The 19,747-nt window shown below is 36.5% G+C and overlaps 1 protein-coding gene across 7 annotated transcripts in view; it reads left to right on the top strand.

The window, feature by feature from the left end:
* Positions 1–19,747, top strand: part of CNOT4 (CCR4-NOT transcription complex subunit 4) — a 76,398-nt gene that overhangs the window by 43,555 nt on the left and 13,096 nt on the right. For 2 of the 7 annotated variants that reach the window (XM_066183472.1, XM_066183473.1), the window contains exons 4-11: positions 356–442; positions 968–1,069; positions 1,803–1,928; positions 5,640–5,773; positions 9,791–9,946; positions 12,540–12,597; positions 13,055–13,304; positions 15,152–15,649. In XM_066183472.1, the coding sequence (XP_066039569.1) occupies positions 356–442; positions 968–1,069; positions 1,803–1,928; positions 5,640–5,773; positions 9,791–9,946; positions 12,540–12,597; positions 13,055–13,304; positions 15,152–15,649 (1,411 nt within the window). The remainder of the gene's footprint in view (positions 1–355; positions 443–967; positions 1,070–1,802; positions 1,929–5,639; positions 5,774–9,790; positions 9,947–12,539; positions 12,598–13,054; positions 13,305–15,151; positions 15,650–19,747) is intronic. The other 5 variants (XM_066183469.1, XM_066183474.1, XM_066183471.1 and 2 more) reach the window with 3 other exon arrangements.

A 19,747-nucleotide genomic window follows, 5' to 3' on the forward strand; every position in this document is an offset into this window, starting at 1 on the left:
TGAGAATGAATGTGATTTTTATTTTTGAAATCAAATTATAAAGCAGATATATACAGGAACATTTTTATGCTAAATGGGATATATTTTGCCAGGGTGGGATTTACCCAGAAAGAATTTTTTAAAATACGGTATGAAATCTGGGATATTTGTCATTAAAGTTCTGCAGTGACAACATACTTTGTATTGCAAGTAACCATGCTTTTATGTGAGAAAACAAATCTAAATCTTTGTGCTCTTCTTTTAGGAGAGACCTGGTTTTTATTAGTTAAAGGTTTTACCTGCACAGTTTTACAGAAGAATAAGTACACCTCTGTATGAATTATAAGTATACCACTTGGACTTTCTTTTCTTGTAGGTTTTGAAACGGCCAGAATATTTTGGGAAGTTTGGTAAAATACATAAAGTTGTCATTAATAACAGCACATCATATGCAGGCTCACAGGTAAGTCAGAGATCTTTGTAATTTTTTAAATTTTAATTCCTTTAGAGAATGCATGTGTGCAGGGTGAATCTAGGGCTCCATGTTTCTGATTAAGCAATAGGTAAGAAAAAAAACGCCTTGTAATAATCAAATTACTATTAGGTTACTGAGGCGTTTTCCAACCAGACTCTCAAAGTTGGATGCAAAATGCAACGTAGAAAGATTGAAAAGTGGGAGACAGGATGAGAAACTTTAAAGAAGCAGCAATATGGCACTCAGTCATTAGTCTGTGTTGTGGTGATAAAATGCCTTTTAAGTATTTTTAGAACATTCATGCAACATACTGATACATTCCCTCTTTTCTTCGTTCTTTATGCATCACATATGAGTTTTTATGGCTTCTACCTTTTTTTTAGTCGGTTTCTTGTTAAAAACATCAAACCCTGAATATACCAGTTGATGAAGTGGGTGGCTTAAAAGGTGACTTAATAATCAGATCTGTCTGGGGAAAGAAAAACAAGTAAATAGTGTATGTTTTCTTCCTAGGGTCCAAGTGCCAGCGCTTATGTAACCTACATCAGGTCAGAAGATGCCCTCAGAGCCATACAGTGCGTCAATAATGTGGTGGTAGACGGCAGAACACTTAAGGTGGTAATAGTTTTATGTTCTTGCCTTTATGTTGTAGAACCCTAATATCAGGGATTAGTATGCAATTTTGTTTGTATGGGTATGTTTGTATTGCTGAACAAAAGTGTCCCGTGCATCGGCTTTTGACTTTCCTTCCTGGTATTAATTTCAAAATGGAACTTCAGTGAACATCCAGAGGCAGTGTTTTGGTGGGTTAGCAGATAACTTCTTAAAACAAAGTTTGAGACAAAGATATGTACTTCCTCCCCAAGCTCACAGTGGCTTTTTTGTTGTATAGCATAATAGTACAGTGTGAAAACCCACTGTTTGCTTTCACAGAACGTTTCTGTAGTCTGTACACACCTCTCAAAAGCTCCCTGGGAAATCAAAGTTTTTTTCTTTTTGTGGTATGTGTAAACAGGTGTTCAGGCTGATTTGGCCGAATTGGTAGCTATAGAAAATCTAGTTACTATTAATTTCCTGATCCTGCTACTTGCCTCCTTATGATTATGCAAATTTTTACTGAGGCTCTTACTTCAGCATTTATATGAAGTAAACAAAAATACATCCTAATTATCTAATCCTCAAGAATGTATAGATTTCTTACAAATTGACTTTTTGTTCTATCTGCATCAAAAATGCATTATGATGGACTTTCAAATCTTGAGGTAATTTTTTTTAAATATAACTTTTTTTTGTATTATATGGCTAAAGGCATTCTTAACCTCCAGTACTTATTTTTTTTTTCCTTCAGGCATCATTAGGTACAACAAAATACTGCAGTTATTTTCTAAAAAATATGCAGTGTCCAAAACCAGACTGCATGTATCTACATGAACTAGGTGATGAAGCAGCCAGTTTCACAAAAGAAGAAATGCAGGTAAGTATAGTGAATGGCAAACACGTGAAATGTTGCAAGTATGTCTTACTGTCTATGATTTAGTCTAATATATGTAGTGTGTTTGCTGAATGTTATAGCACCAATGAATTTTGAAATCTAAAAGGTGATTAACCAATTGGGTATTGCAAAGAATAGTTAGTTCAGTTTTTTTCATTGCATGCTGTTTTTAAAGTCTGAGAAGTCTGGTGAATGTTCATGAGGCAAAAAGATGAAGACAAACTCTTTGCCAAGAATTCAAGTAACCTGAGCTAACTATCCCTTTTGTTCATACTAAAGTAAGGTAGTGTCATTTTAGATCTCTGAATGAAGTTAGTGCAGATCTGGGTTTTACTGTAAAATTGGTGTGTGTGGACAGTTATAATGAGTTGACTCTTGTGCTGTGACTGGCCAGGCTGTCTGAATCCCGATAACCCTTCTAGCCTGTGAAGTGTTTAGAAACCATTTGCAAATGTTTGGGGTCACTATAATAGCACATAAAAAATGATACGGGGATTTTTTTTGCTATCTCAACATCAAAATGCTTACTGACTAGGGTAGGGAACCAAGTAAATGGCTAGCTTTACTGTCTCAAATGTGTTGCATTCTGAGGTCCTGTGGTCTGCCTCTGTCCTTCTATATGAGGTATGGTAAAGCTTTTAAATTCAAGTATGCCAGCCTTGCATCCATGCTGTAGTTTTTGCATGTGGTCTGTCCATGAAGCAGAGGGTCCCCACCCTTAGTGCCAGCACAAATGTTCTAGTAGAATTTTTTGATGTGTTAGGCTGATTTAAGCCAGAGACTAAGGAAGAATGTCCATATCTATTGAATACTTTCCATAAATTATTTCTGAGGATTTCAGCAGATAATTGCAAGAGAAGGAGAAATTCAAGGACAAGTTGCAAGGCAGACCACCTTCCCTGTTTGTTTCCCTCTATTTCTCCCACCACCTAGACCTGTTACATATGCATGTTTGAGGGTATGTTCCTGTCTAGTTTTTAATTTTTATAGACTTGTCAGCCATGAATTTATTTAATCCATTTTGAACCTGTTGATACTGCCAACCCTTTAGTCTTTCCTGCCACAAGCCCCAGAAATTCACTAGCTGTTTTGTAAAGTGCTTTCTTTTGTCAGTGTTAAACTGCTAACTGGTTAAGTTTTGTCAGGTGTTCCTTAATCTTAGCTTTGTAGTGCTTGCTGAAAACAAAACCCCTTACCCACCTTATTCATTGCCTTTGTGATGTGGCAAAACTTGATCTAGTCTCTCCCAGCTTTCTCTCCAAATTATAGTTTCTGGTCTTTTAAACTTCTTTTTAATGTACTTTGTCAGGATTCAATTTTCATGTATGAGTTTCTTCAGAAGTCTTGAGTGGATTTTACATCTTCTTGGTGACTTACATGAATCTTCCTTCCCTGTTCCTTGTTATGTTGCTTAAAATTTTTTTTAAATTTCACACTGCTTTCTTAAAAGTAACTGAAAATTACACACCTGTTAAGTACATTGTTCTTTTGGTGTGCCAGCTTTTCTGCCTTTTGGTTAGTGTCAGTGAATTTCCAGATCCATTTAATGAGAATGAATGTTCATTGTTGCAGACTTTGTAATCTAAAAAAAAATTGTCAATGGATGAATTTGTATTCTAGGTTAAATAATTAATAAATCTATTTACTGTGGCAAACTAAAAATAATTGGTAGAACTCCAGGAAGTCTCGGAAAGTGAAATTGGGTATTTTAGGTGGGTTGGAGATGGCAAGTTTGGCCTCTGGGTTGTCTGTTATAAATAAAACACAATTACTGCAAGCTCCTCTACAGGATTTTAAACTTGTTTCTTTCTTGCATTTACATGGCAAGTAAATGAACTTTAGACTGACACCTGATGTACCTGGCCATGATATTCAGTCTTTAGTCACTGAAGCAAGTTGAGAGATCCAGAGAGGTTTCTTCTTACTCAGCTGCTTAACGTTTGCAGATTGTTAATTGTGCAAATCTGTGCATCAACCTAATTGCTAAAGTCATAGTTGGATGGTGAAAGAAGCATTTCCAGGATGCAGAATATCTCAAGGTTTGCATTTAGGTGAGCCATACAGTAGAACCACATTTTTTCCTACTATAGGTAGCAGTTTGGATGTAGACACTGACAAAGTGGGTAAGATGATGCATACACCAGATGTTTCAATCCTTCTTGAGAGGTCTATAAGTTGACTACATAAGGACATGTTCAGAATCAAACAGTAATGGAGAACTGGACAATTAAGTAGCAGAAGAATGGAGGCATTGATAGGGTTTGACCTGAAGTATTCCAGCGAGATACACAGTTTGCCTTCTACAGGTACCCATAAGGGAATGTAGTTTATCAACAGTACTGGGTTTTTTTTGTTTGTTTGTTTGGGGGTTTTTTTGTTTTTGTTTTTGGTTTTTTTTGTTTGTTTGTTTGTTTTTTTGGTTTTTGTTTTTGGGTTTTGTTTGTTTGTTTGTTTTTTGTTTTTGGTTTTTTTTTCTATTCGTGTTTAATTATTTAAAAAAAAAAAGATTATATTTTTCTCTTAGGTTCTAAAATTTTTCTAGGGGTTTGTCCACATTGCCTGTGTACTAATTCCATTCTTGTTCCAACAAAATACTAAGGAATTAATGTTAAAAAGAAAGTTAAATTTTATATGTAGAAGTAGTGTGAGACCTTCTAAATCAATACTGAAGATGTGATAGATAATAACTTTGGTGTTTCAGACTTAAGATTCGGAAGACCTGACCAGAAATCTTGGCACGTATTTCCTTTCGTAGAGGACATGTTCTAGTACCTGGAAACTGTAAAGAAAAGCTATTGACAACTTCAAATCCACCATTTTATTTTGTATCTTGATTCAGCCCATAACAATACTTAACTTGCAAGTTATAATTCTTAGGTTGGAGTGTCATAACAATATAAAAAAAAAGATGAATGCTCATCTTGAATTTCAGGTGTTACTTTAAATGTTGGGGGTAGGAGTAGATCTTGCTGGTTTTGTTTTATATATTAAGCCACAGAATGTTATCTGCAAGCTGGACTGAAAAATACTATCTTCCTTCACTTGCCAGTCTAGTACTCTGGAGTTGGATTGGACCTCCACAATTTCTGAAAGCAAGAAGTTGTTCTCAATTGATTCAACTAGCTGAAAGAATATTTCAATTTTTCAGTATTTAAAAGAATGAATTATCAGTTATTGCTTAGAATATACTGCTTGTCATGTAATACACCTCAGCTATTTTATTAAGCCAATATAAAATTATCTTCATTTTAGAAGAACTTCTTGTTTAAAAGGAACTCTATGCCTTCCCATCTTCAGAAAAGCTTAGTATGTTTGAAATATGAAATGCAGGACTGGCTTGGAGATGTTGCTGTTAGTGTTTTCTGTGGTATATTTGTGAAGCTCTTGATTAGAACTGAGGAGCAAGTTCTGATAAGGATGTAGGTGCTTTTCTGCTTTAGAAGTTTCAACAAATTATAAATAGGTAGGTACATCCAAGTGATTTCTAGGTGAGTTTTAGAGCTGTTGAGATCACATCTGTGCTGAGAGTGAGAAGCACTGTTTTGAGTTTGGCAGGAGCGACCTGATGAGTTGTAAAGGCTAAAGCTTTGGGACGTATTATATATATGGGCGTACTATATATATATTAAAAATATAACTATAAATATATATATTAAAGCAGTATTCATTCATTGGGAGTTTCTCTTTACTCAGGCGGGTAAGCACCAGGAATATGAACAGAAACTACTGCAAGAATTATACAAACTAAACCCCAACTTTCTCCAATTATCTACGGGTACAGTTGACAAGAACAAGAACAAAGTGACAGCACTGCAGAGGTATGATGCGTAAGTACTGATGCTGAACTGCCTGGTTATTCTTTCTGGTTATTCCAAAGAAAACTTTCATTCCTGCCTGATCACCTAAATTGCCTACTGTTTTTAGTACCTATTATATGATAAAATCTGACAGGTTTTCTCTGTGGAGGGATGTATTGTTTGGGAGTGATATTCTCCAATTTAGTGTTCCCTCTGAAGCCACTCCAAATTCCTCCCCCGTACCAGGCAGGAGAGGAGAATTGGAGGCGCAGAAAGTAAAGATCAGAACAATCTACTGGAAACAACAGTGAAATAAGAAAACAAACAGTAACAGCAACTATACAAATGACAGAGGGTACAAGAAAGAGTCAGATGATTCACAAGTGGTTGCTCACCCCATGGAAGCCCCCAGCTGTACTGACCACTTCGTCTGCTAGGCTGTGCTGACCCATAAGAGAGCCTTTCCCCAGTCCCCAGAAAATGACTTAAGGTGGTATAGAATTGATGCCTCCTTGTCCTAGCCATGCCCCTTCCTGGCTACTGCAAAAATTAGCCCTGTCCTGGCCAGAACCAGGACACATGCACCACTTCGTTCTAAAACAGAGTGTGTGTCTTGGGAAAGAAACATGTGTCTGCATTTGGATATGTAGTTCAGAACAAGGTATTCTGAAAGAACACCTTGTATTTTATATTTGCAAACCAAATGTATTTGTTCAAGACCAGATATCTACTTTCTTGGTATGGTGTCATTATAAATGGAGTCTGTATTTTTAAAATTAAGATACTTTATAACCTTATTATGTTCTTTTACATCATGATTTATAGTGCAGTCCGTATTTTCATATATTTTTACTACGTTGTAATTGCAGATATCATTTATTATGGCTTGCTAAAATAATACTCTGTTGAAGTAGTTTGTTCAGTAAGTTGTGAAAAGATTTCCACATGAGTATATAGTCACACAGAGATAAATGAAAGTCTGAGGTTACTAGTCCTTAATTATTCATTCAAATGTCATATTTACGATAAAGAAATAAAAACTGTTGGCAATTTCTTCCACTCTTTGTAGGAGTTTGATAAAGGAGATGGCAGAGGGGACTGTGAAAGTTAGATCGCACTTCATATGTACCTTGGCCTTTTATTCAGGGTTTGTGTTGTGTGTCAGTTCATGCACTACTGAATTTTTCAGACAATAAATTTGCCAGTGGCAGCATCACTGCACAGCCATCTAAACAAGAAAGTGGGTACAGTATCTAAAATATTGTCAATGCATCTTGAATGAGCAGAACACAATTCTGAGTACTGGTATTCCAGCTGGTGTACTGGGACAATTTTCTTTAATTTCTGGAGTTAGTTTCATATGCACTTTGACTGTGAGTGGTCAGGGCTTCCAGAGGAATCTTTTTTCTTAAGGACAGAGCTGCGTTTTGTTTCTCAGGCACTGGTTCAATATTGACTTCAAAGGTAAAGTGCAGCAAGCAAAACAAATACACCACTTCTTGAATTTGGGTATTGATTATTTTATGTTTGAAATCTGAACTAATTTTAATTTGAAGCCTAATGAGATCCCAGCAAAACAAATTATACCAGTGTAGGAAGAATGCACTATCTGAAACTGCAGCAAACTTTTAAGCCTTTAGGAAGCAATTAGGAGTTGGAGCTTGGCTAGTCTGTGAGGCTAACATTTAGCACTTATGGTAAAAATGGCATGTTACTCTAAAGGCAGCAAGTGGTAATTTTTGGAAGTAATTTCTCTTGTCAGTTGAACAACATAATCACAGCTCTGTTCTTTGCTAATGCCTAGGTACCACCTTTAGGGTTGCAAAGTGCATTTCTTGCAGCTGGGATTTTGACATGTTCCGTCAAGACCCATCGCATCAGTACAAAATGTAGCTTTTGCAATGGTGAATGCGCATTGTTCTTTTACAGTTTCTAGCCAACTGGATTCTTGAAGGATTGTTTTTGTAGGATGCATTGATATGTTATTCATATTTCTGAAAGTTTGTCACAGCCTCTGACAACTCTGTAGTGGTTCTTATGTTTCTGGGTGCAGAATTTCTGTTTCATAATGGAATGGAACAGAAGCTGAATTCTAAGCAGTAGATGCTTAATTATAAATATCCAGTAGTAGAGAACAGTTCGTTAAACTCTAAGTGTTTTTCTACAATTGTTTTAACTTGGAAGGTCCTATTCTTCCCAGGAAGACCTTTTCTTTCTGCTGAAGACAACTGTTAAAATCCCCCTAGGGCCACTTTGTGTACTGTCTCGTGGTATGTTACTTGATAGTCATGGTGACTATGTTCTCTTAAAATTGGAAATACATTCCACATTTAAAACAGATCAGGCTTTTTTTTATTTTCTTGCTGACATTTTTCTGAAGAACTGAAGTGAATGTTTCCTTATGCTACAAGAAGAATCAGTTATGAAGCACGTACTGATCTTTTAGAGAACAGCCTTTCAGACACATGCAGCCTGAACTTAACTAAAACAAAAAACCCCCACATGCGCAAAACCCTCCACCTCAAAATATAAACCAATTTATTTCTCTTGGATTTGTTTCTCCCTTTCTCCTTGGATGCGAAACTTACTTTTAACTGGCATTTTAAAATTAGTTTTAGTGTAGAGATGGCTTTGCACTGTAGTGTACATTAACTTGGATATTTAAAACAAATCTCTTAATGGATTGACAATTTTGATGTATCTAGATTTCAGTTCATTTTATACAAGTGAGACTATTAAATGACAGATACTCTGCTGCTGCTGTCTCTTCATTCCCTGATGTTCCGTATCGGATCAGTTCACTAGCTCTGTCATAGTCCAAATGTGTGCGAAGGCAAGATGAGATCTGTAAATCAGGTCAAGGTACTCATCTATGTACTTATTGTATACGTAGTTGAGAAAAGATGGATACCAGATAGTAAATCTTAAAGTACCAACATTTGAGGAGAGCTACTCTTACTGATTTTATCTGAATAGAAGTAAGAAACGTTTGTGTTGCTATAAGCAGTTCATGAAATTTTCAGATTCTGACTGTGAAATTAGTAAATTGACCTAAAGACGTAGAGGAAATGTTGGACCATGCAATAGCAGCATACTAACATAGGGGAACATCAGGAGGGACATATATGTTAAATTTTTTTTTTTTGTGAAAGCTGCTTCCTTACAAAGACAAGACTTGGACACTAAACCCAGCTCCTAATAGAAGCAAATGAAAAGCTACAGGTAACGTAGAAGAACTTGAGAACACAAAAGCAGATCTTTTATAATAAGATTCCAGGGTTAGCAGACAACACTGTATTTGAATCCATTTGGTTATAGACTATATTCCATTTTGCTTAAATTTGTACAGAATGTAATTATTTACAGCAAAAATTTGGCATTTGAGTCCTCTCTTCAACTTTTTTCAGTTCTAATGTGCACTCTAAAATGAAATTCAGTATTACTTTATAAAAAGGAAGTAATTATGGCATTAAACTAGAAATTAAGGGTCCGGTAACTTCAACAGTGTATTTGGCTGGTCTCATGGTCTGTTAGTAAACCTGTGGATTCCTGTGTAGGTGTAAAACATAAAACTTCATCTGTTGTGGCCAGGCTGGATAGGACTTGGAATATAAAACATGTATTAAAGAAAGAATGACTGAGCTCATGAGTTACAGAACTTAAAAATAGTTACGGGCTAAACCAAGTACTTCTAAATGAGGTATGCAGGGGTCTGGACACTTGAACTGTTGATGGCATTTTTCATTTTTATTTACAGTTTTTTTCTTCTCCCTCAAGTAGGCAAGTTTGCACTTTAGGATTGGCAAAGCAGCTATCCATTCAGGAAACAAAACAGAATTCCCTTTGGTTTTCTCTCTACCTATGCCACTAACTATTTTTTTAAGTCATCACCATTTAAAATCTGAAAAATAATATCCAGATAAATCTATTGTTATGGATTGTCTGGCACAAGGATTTATTTCCCCAGTGTTTACAATTTTTAAAACACTTTCTTCATAACTTGAACTCTTCTATTTTTTTTTTTTTTTCACTCTTGCCTTTTTCCAGACCCAACAGTAATAACAAAGATGCCTGGCCATCATTACAGAGTTCAAGTAAATCAGCCAACGGTTTAACAGTGGAACACAGGAAAACGCCTCCTATATTAGAAAATGGCACAGACCCAGAACACATGACTCCAGATGGTGCAGACTCAGATTTCGGGTAATTGTGCTGCCTTTTATACTTCAGATAGCTTGCTTTCTCTCTCACTGATTGGTGTGGAGGGAATGATTCTTCAGTCTCTCTGGTTGGAGAACTGGATACAAATCCTGATCAGGTCACAAAAAGCTGGGCTTAGTGTAGCCCGTATTAAAAAGACTGATTGGCAGATTGTGCAGGAGAGCCCTAACATGAAGTTAATAAGTGACAGTACAGGTAATGGCTGAAAGGAACAGAATAACCAGGAGATCAAGAACTTTTACAGCTGCACAGTCCCAGTCAGAGCTCAGCCCTTCCTTTTTTTCTATACAGAAGCTTCCACAAAAGTAACACACTATTTGCTGTACATCAAGGAGGCTTGTCACTTGGAAAAACTTCAGTAGAGGCAAGTTAAATGTTAGGGCTAAAATACTTGTCATTTCCTCCAGTGATGTGTTCCAGAAACATAACACAGAGGCAAGGGTTCCCCCGTTACCACCCAGAGGGACAACAGGGCAGCACATTCAACTGAGGTGTCTTTGTGTAGAGGAAGTAATTCATGTGTTTACAATAATCTCTTATTGCCAGCCAACATTTTTTCTTTTTTGATGCCCTTCTTGAATAGAACTGGTGTCCTCCTCCACCTTACGCATCACTTGCAGTTGCAATCTTAGTCTGCAGTCATGCTGGTTTGTTCTGCGTGGACCTCTTTAGATAATAAATGTTAGGTTCATTCCGAGGTTGGATGGGAAAAAAGCAAAGTAAACCCTAATATTTCAAGCATTGGTGCTGCTGCTTAGGTAGCCAGTCTTCATTTTAAATCAATTTTGAAGCAATGCATTAAAATGGAGAGTGGCTTTCTTGTCAGGCCAAATAGTCCTGCTGAGGAGCAATCAGAGAGCCTGTGAATTGCATCTCAGTAGTAATGTGCAATTCTTTTTTTTTTCCTGAAAAGAATGTATTTACATTAAATAAAAATATTGTAGTCAATAGATAATGAGCCTTATTCATTCCTGAGGGCTAGAAGTCTGTCTTGCAAATAAAGGTGCCTTAGGCGGGTTCAAGTATAATAAACGTTTTCATCATTTAGATTGTCAGTAAAAGTTGTCTTACTCATAGCTTTTTAAACTACAGTATTGTGACTATTAGCTCTGTAGGAAAAGATTTTGACTGGAATATCAGCTCTTCAGTCAGAATTGATCATGTAATGAAGAGTCTACAGCAAACTTCTCTGCTATAGGTATTTGGAAATCGCTGACCAAAAGCAGTTTGTTTCAGATGGAAGAGCTTCATTCATGCTGTTGCATCACTAAGTAAGAGAGTATTTGTAAATCTTCACTGGAGTAATGCAGTGATTTTTCTTCTATAGTCATAAATATTTCAGTTTAATTTATCCGTTTGAGATACTGACTCATTCAGTGCTCTTTTTTCACAAAAAATTATAGATGATTACTCTTACACTTTCTTTTAGAATGGAGAAGTAATTCCGCTGAGTTTTGATTAGTCATTTTGGGGCGAGGGGAAAAATTACAAGTGGAAAAAATCTTATGAGTTGTTGACCTTACTATATGGCTGTATGCAGTAATCAAACTTTGCAGGAGCAAGGGCTGTTTGAAAACAAGGTGTATCTAGAATCTGAAGTCTGCACCTAGTTAAAGGAAATTCTACAGATTTTTCAACATCATGACTGTAATTTGACTTGTATCGCATTGTGGCCTCTTAGTGGAACCGAAATTCCTGTTTTTACTTCTGCTGCTTGTTTGTAGAGTCTCTCTGTTGGCCTGCGCAGCCTGATGTTTGTGCGTCTTTTCTTGTGGGTAGATGAAAATGAGAGCACGTTGAAGTTGCAAAGCAAAGATTTTAGTGTGAGCTTAAATATCATTTCATTAGTGCGGTATTTGGCATGATTGAGGCAACTCACAGATGCCCATAAGAATCTTGAATCCTGAGATGTGCCATTTCAGCCAAGTCACAATAATTTGCAGTGAATGGCTTTCTGAGGTGGTTTTCTGCTGTATCTTATATTATCCTTATTTTTGGCAGCTTTTTATGTTTTTTTTCCCCCTTCTGTCATCTCAAACCTCAGTTTTTTTAACTTGGGACTAATGACTGCTAGTTAAAATCTTAAAGGCTGGTGGGAAGCTTAACTTGCCACCAAGACTAAGTCGTTAATTTAATGTTTTATCTCTCCCAGATTTATTTAGGATTTGTATGGAAACTGAAAATTTGTGTGTTTGGAAAACAGATCTTTTCAAGTTTCTTTACAATAGTATTATAGATGGAACTGACTGTTATAAAATACTGTCATGGTATAGAGTTCTGGGATTTTGTATAGCATAGAGTTGCTATGAACATGTTCAAAACTTTTCTTTTGTTCCTTAAGTTCAGCAAGCAGAATGGAGAGTGGTGAAAAGTATTAGTCTATGACAAATGATTGGAATGCTTATGACTAAAAAAGCAGTCTCATAAAAAATAAGTGGACTTTCTTCCTTCTTAATTCCTATTTTTTAATTTTTGTCTTTATTTTAAGGCTTTTCTTCCACTACAAAAGCAAATGTTGATTTTTCATGTTAAATACTTGAGTCTCTTACTGTCTTTTTCCCTCCCACTTTTGCAGCCCTATCGATAAACCTTCAGATTCCCTCAGTATAGGAAATGGGGACAGCTCTCAGCAGGTAAGACACCAAAGATAAGTGCTCTGAAAGTAACAAGTGGGTTTGAGGACTTAGTGCAATTACAGTTGGAGAAGCAAGTATTTTCAGAAGTATATCATAGGGGTATTGGAATGGGCGGTCCCAGGAGATGGTGGAGTCTGTCTCTGGAGGTATTTAAGAAAAGACTGGATATGGCACTTAATGCCATGGTCTAGTTGACAAGGTGGTGTTTAGTCATAAGTTGGACTCAATTATTTCAAAGGGTCTTTTTCTACTCTGCTTGATTCTGTGATAATTTTAAACAAAATTTAAAAATGGTATTGCTAAGTTGATTTTTTTATTTGACCTTATGCTGAGCTATATATTAACAAACCTAATTGTGGCCAGAAGTTTTGAGGAAACTTGTCATCTGAGTTAGTGAGGAATATTTTATATATAAACTCATGTCCTAATTTTTCTCTTTCTCTCTTGCTTGTAGATAACAAACAGTGACACACCTTCACCACCACCTGGTTTAACAAAGCCCAATCCAGTTATACCCATCAGTTCATCTAATCACAGTGCACGGTCTCCTTTTGAAGGGGCTGTAACAGAATCACAGTCACTCTTCTCTGACAACTTCCGGCACCCTAACCCCATCCCTAGTGGGCTTCCTCCATTCCCCAGCTCTCCACAGACTTCGAGTGACTGGCCTACAGCACCAGAACCACAGAGCCTCTTCACATCAGGTACATCCACAGATTACATGGCTGGGTGTTGCTTGCTTTTGCAGTTGCTTAAAACTTGTACAGAGCTTAAAACTCCGTAGAACCTAAAATTCTAGGACTTGTTCCAAACTGTGTTTCACCCTCTTAAAAATGGTTACAATTTGTCACTTAACTGCAGATGAATTGCACTGACCTAAGGGTTTCTTCTTAAAGAAGAGCTTTCAAGCTGCATGGCTAAATTATCAGAGTGCTTATTTTAGTTTTTCTTAGCAACATGCATAGGATATGACATGTATGCTTTAATATTTAGAGTTACAGGTTTTTATTGAGAGTGGGGAAAATACATGGTGTCAGTATATATTGGTGTGATAATCTGTAATTCTAATATCAGAAGCTGTTCTGTAGAATTCAGAATTTTCTTAGTATCTTGCATAATTATCTGGAGGTGTCTGATCTTTCTCTTTCTGAGTTGAGATTCTGTAAATTCAGACAAGTTATTTTTCATTTCATCAGCTGAAAGATACCTGTATTTTTCAGGTATTCTTATGAAATACTTTGTCATATGCACGAAACATCATTTTAGTTGTAATTATATGGTCTTGGGAATGGTTAACAGTATTTAAGAGCTCACAGATTCTAAGTGTGAGGGAATTGCTAGAAAACTAAATTAAATGGTATCAGTAAAAAATTGAATGTAAATAATATGTTATGATACAGTTGGTTTACTTAGTGATTAATCATCTTTTGATGTTTATCTTGCTCCTGGATATCATAATATTGTTTGTAAATAATATTACCAAGGAAATTCCTTTCTGCTAAGGCACTTGATGCACCAATTTTGTGAGGATTAAGTAGCAGTGAGAGACAATTTCCAGGTAGTAGAGATCACAGTTAATATTAAGTGTATGGTTGCTGTTTAAATAAGAATGCAAAGGACAAGTTCTTGTTGGTCTAGCTACTCTTTATCATCATGGATTTTAGAATGAAAATAAAAGTGTAGATTTCTGCTCTGAGAGGATACTGAACCTTCTTAAAGTGGCAGACCAGGTCCCTGCCAGCAGAGGGAGTTAATGTTGCGAGTGATGCTACCCTGTACTTAGGTTGCTTGAACACAATTTTGAGGAAAAATAATGTGAAGATAGATCAGCATTCACTGAACCTGAATAACAAACATGAAAGGAAGTAGTAACTGAAAATGAAGACAAATTCTGATAACTTTTTTTTTGCAACACTGCCTCAAAATATTTAACAATATCTTGTAATGCGGTTCCCTTTTTTATTTTATCGTTGCATCCACTCAAGAATTTGGCTTGTTTCTCTTCATAATGGTAGACAGTAGGGGATTTTTTGTGAGTTTTGTTTGTTGGTTTTGGTTTTGTTTTTGAACTACTGTTCTGAGGCTCTTCCTTTTGAGAGGGAGCAGCCTGCTTATCTTTTTTGCACAGCATTAATAGTGAAAGCAAAATATTGAACTGAGTAACAACCTTATTTAAATTCTGCTTGTTCACATTCCATGAAATAATAGGGGATAAAGAAGGTCCTAAGCAAGTGGTCATTGGTCTCTTTCTATTTGGAACTATTCCTGAAAATACTTTCTGGATAAGGCTTTTCTGTAGTTCAAGAACAGAGCAACTGTGCAGTAAAAATGTTATTTGCTAGTTCTAGCACTTCACCTTTAGTAGAAGTCGGTGACAGTTTGATCTGAAAATGGCACTCTAAGTTGATGAATAAGGTGTCTTTGGGGAATGTATAAAGAAGTATTATATGAAAGCTAAAAGACCATAGTCAGATACACAGGCTGAAGTTTTTATATGGAAAAAATGATTTCTAATTCTTGTTCTAAATCCTGTTCCTTTCTTCTCCAACAGAAACTATACCAGTATCCTCCTCCACAGACTGGCAAGCAGCTTTTGGGTTTGGTTCCTCCAAACAACAAGAGGACGACTTAGGGTTTGATCCCTTTGACATCACCCGCAAAGCCTTAGCAGACCTGATTGAGAAGGAACTGTCAGTCCAAGACCAACCTTCCCTTTCACCCACATCTCTTCAGAACCCTACACCACACACTACAACTGCCAAAGGGCCAGGTTCTGGATTCCTGCATCCTGCTGCACCCACAAATGCCAACTCTCTCAGTAGCACCTTTCCAGTCATGCCACAGAGGTTTCCACAGTTTCAACAGCATCGAGCAGTTTACAACTCCTTCAGTTTTCCGGGCCAAGCAGCTCGTTATCCTTGGATGGCCTTCCCACGCAATAGCATCATGCACTTGAACCACACAGCAAATCCCACCTCAAACAGTAATTTCTTGGACTTGAATCTCCCACCACAACACAGCACAGGTCTGGGAGGGATCCCTATATCAGGTAGGTGAATAGGGACAGCAGTCAATATGACTTAATTCATGCTCTCAGCTTCTCTGAGTCAGAACAGGAAAAGGAAATAGCCAGCAACAAGCAGTAGACTGTTACCTCTTGACTGTCATACTAGGTTATGAACAGGGGGAGGAATATTGTTTTAAGTAGATCCTTTGTATTAAAAGAAAACTAACTGGATGTTTAGCCTTGTAAATATTGAGCTTTATAAGGAAGGTGGAGTATTATGTGCCCGCATAATTTTGTGCCAAAACAGATTGGTATTTTGGTTCTTCAGTCTTGCCAGACTGGCTTTACTTAAGAATAGGCCCTGGAAGTGCATTGTGACTTTCACATTGGCATGCAGGTGTTGACCAGAGTTCTTAAAGTTGTGCAAAAAATTGTAATGATGGTAATTTGTGCCAAATGTCTTGGCTGGGCTGTTCCCTCTTGCGCATAACCAAATGGCTGCACAATAAAACATTCAGTGCTGTTCATTTCTGTACTTCAGATGGCCTTAATATTATGCTAATCTTCACTGAATGGATGCTTGCAGTGTGTGTAAGAGGATTCATCCTGATTCTGAGGGTTGTGATGTTGGAGAAAAATAAATGTGCAGTCATGCCAGTTTAGGCTGCCCTGAGTGGATTAATAGGCTCTTGCATCAAACATTACATCTAAGGAGATAATTGTAACAATAATTGTCTTGATTAAATACTCACTTCTGGGGTTTGAACTCCTTCCATACTTCCAATTTAGTTTGTCCCAAACAAATTCTCTTCTTGTAATGGGAGAAAGTTTTATTGTATTGTAAAATGAACTGCAGGTTGAAAGTTTGTTTGCTCTTTGTGGCCTTGAAGTGGAGAAAACTGCTCCTTGAGATGTTGCCAGCATTGTCGTCTTTTCATGGTTTTAGAAGTACTAGCTTTACTATGAGAAAGTGACCTAGGAAAAGTCAGTGGTTTTTTGATGCTCTAGTACGAGAACTAATTTTGACTGTTACTTTGCTGTGCTTTGTCTTCTTTGAAGGCTTGTTGCAGCTACGATACTGCTGTAGGGTCTTTAGGCTGATTCAAGTATAAACGTGGTCCATACTAGAAATGCAAGCAGTTCAAAACTCTTTATACTGGCAATAGCAAAGTTTTAAACCTGAAATGACTGATCCTGGTTGCACAAAAAAAAAAGTTGTTTTTGGCATGGAGTAACAAAGTACAGCATCCACAGCTACATAGTTGGTCCCTTTCCCCTAAACTACATAGAACTTTCAGAAAAAAGCAACAGCACATCGCATTCCAATTTTGCCACTCAATTGTAAAAACTTCTACTTTGAGGGGTGAATAACAAGACTATCTTATGGCCTGGGGTACCAGAAAAATCCTTTAGGATTGAAAAGGATCTGTTCATAGTACAGGTTGAGTCTAGGCTTGCAAAACTATTGCATAATTTTAATTTTAGTTAGCAGTTTGAAAGTGGAATTTTTTGTGTTTGTAGAAGATTGTGGGTTTTTTTTCAGCTTCTGAAGAGCAGGTTGTGTGGTATTGGTTGATGCACAGCCCAGGCCATATACTTAGCCTGTATGTTTTAGGGCAACAGAATTGATACTTAAGTGTGTCCTTTTTTTGCCTGCAACTGCTACAACCAATTAATCTAAAAATATTTTTGGCAAATTCTGTGCTAAAACCAAAATAAACATCTGCTGTAGTAACCATGGAAAGTTCCTTTGTGTTGGTTTTAATCTCTTGTTATAGAAAATATTGTTAGTTGACTGGCTGACAATTAGATTGCAGTTGCTGCAGTGCAAATACTTCTCAGCTGATGTACATCAGCTTTGATATATGTTGAGAGAAGAGTCATTTGCACAAGGACAGATTACTCCTTTTTCTTTTCCTGCTGCCAGAAATCAGCTGAACTCTCAGTTCTCGTTTAGTTTGCTGGGTTATGAGTTTATATTATTTATATTTATTTTAGTGCTTTAACTGCTTCAGAAGTATAAATAATTTGAAAGTCAGGAGATGACCTCATAGCTGTTTTCTTGTGTGTTAACTTATAGTGAATAAATTGGAAACTATTTCTTTTTTTTTTTAATCTGCATCTCGGGTATAGGTCTCTCAATGAATCCCTTTTATATTCTGTTTGGAAAAAAAAATTCCTGTTCTTTGTATGCTTTTAATCTATCTGTAGCAAGTATTTAATTACAGAATTTTCCTAGTTTCCTCATGTAGTTTACAAATACATCTGTCTGGTGGGGTTGGGGAAAGAAAGTGGTGTCCAAGTACAGAGAACTCACATGTAAAAGACTTTATTTACCATAGTTTATAAAGTACCCCAGCTGACCTGCTAGAAAGGCAATGCATATCCTAACAGCTGTTTAGCAGTATGGAAAAGTTAGTTGTAGTACACCTGAAGCTCCTTTTTCTTGGCTCTTAGTCCATATTTGGATGTTTTAGTAAATGTTACTAATGTGGCTGGTTCACATGTAGCAGGAAAAGAAACCAAGTGCAGGTGAAACTTCACATTCTGTCTTGTAACAGAAACCCTCTACTGCTGTAAAAGCCACATGTTTCTTAAGGTCTTTAATCCCAATTTTTTACAGGATTATAAATTCCTAAAGTAACTAATACTGGACTAGTAACTGGTAACAAAAAGGTGGGTTGAGAACAGGCACATAAGTCTGTGTCTGCCTGCTCTATTTATTCAACCCTTTTGAAGCTTTTTATTTATATCAAAACAAGCAGCTCTAATAACTTCTATAAATTCACCTGTTAGTATTTTCTAGGCTTTCTAAATTCAAGTTGGTTTCACTAGGTGTATTTGTGGTATGGAAGCTTGTGTTAAGAAAATGGTATCTTTTAAACTGCTGCTGTATCTGCTTTAGGCATTATTATTCACATGAATTTGAAATGCCTGCGTGCGACATGTTAAATGTAATTTGCTGAAATTGCCTTTTGTTTATTTGAGAATTAGAGCTGTGCTGTATTCATAAGCTCACAGCTTCAGGCAGAGCTGTTCTGTGATGTGTACCCAATTTAAATGGAGGAACACAGGCACTACTACATTTCTTTTTTTTAAATTAAGCTCTCACTTAAAAATAATTTCTATGTGGAATTTGGCTGCATATTTCTCAAAGGAAGTAGTATTTATTATCTAATTCTGCAGTTCCCAGTGAAATGACACAATTGACTTCATAGATTTATTATGTATATACTTGAAATATGTCATATTCATCAGGCATCCATTTGTCCCCAACCCATATTTAAATGAACTTTTTGATTGATTGATTCCCAAAGTAACTTTTTTCCCCTACCCCCCTGTATCGTTTTTCAAGCTGTAGCAGATGTTTAATGTTGTCATTTTCAGGGATAATTAAGGTTATTGCTGCTCTCTGGAGTGGGATTAATTAGATGGTTTACTGTGAAATTATAAATGTGTAACTGTGCTTCTGGAGAAAAGTTCAGTGACTTCTTCATGGACAGTGTGATTGTTGCTACAAGCAGTCTTACCCTGGATTGTATGAAAGCTATTCTAAGAATATTGGCCAGCAGCTATGCTTTGTTCTGCAGATAATGCCAAGGGAAAGATTGATTTACTGACAGTAGTGTGGTGGGTGTGTGCCTTTATTTTTATTTTACTATGGGATAACAGGAAACTCTTTGTAATTTGATAGCTAGTACACTATCATCTTTGTTACCCTACTGCCTGGTGGTGTGTTCAAAAATAATAAATACAGTATGGGATCATAGAATAAGGTCGGATTCAGTTTAACAGTGTGTTTTGAGACAGATGCTTACAAAATGAGATGGATGCATGTTAATTGGAAAATAGAAGTATATAGTTTTATTTCTTGAATTTACTGAGTGTTTAGTAGTCATTGATTTTGTTACATATAAGTACAGTAAAAAACTCAGAGTTAAAAATGTTTGGAGAAAGTTGAAAATGGTTAGTCCACTTTCCCCGCCAGTTCTATGCAAGATGAAGTACTTAACATTTTGAAACACTGGCTAATACTTCATTTATTGATTTCATAATTACCCTGAATGTAAAACTTAATTGTAAGCTCTCTGTAGTCCATAATGAGGTAGTTCAAATTCTTCCAAGACTATTCCTACACAA

The sequence above is a fragment of the Chamaea fasciata genome, unplaced genomic scaffold, assembly GCF_029207755.1.
Source record: "Chamaea fasciata isolate MVZ Bird 193981 ecotype frontalis unplaced genomic scaffold, bChaFas1.0.hap1 SCAF_5, whole genome shotgun sequence".
In the NCBI taxonomy this organism is placed as follows: Eukaryota; Metazoa; Chordata; class Aves; order Passeriformes; family Sylviidae; genus Chamaea; species Chamaea fasciata.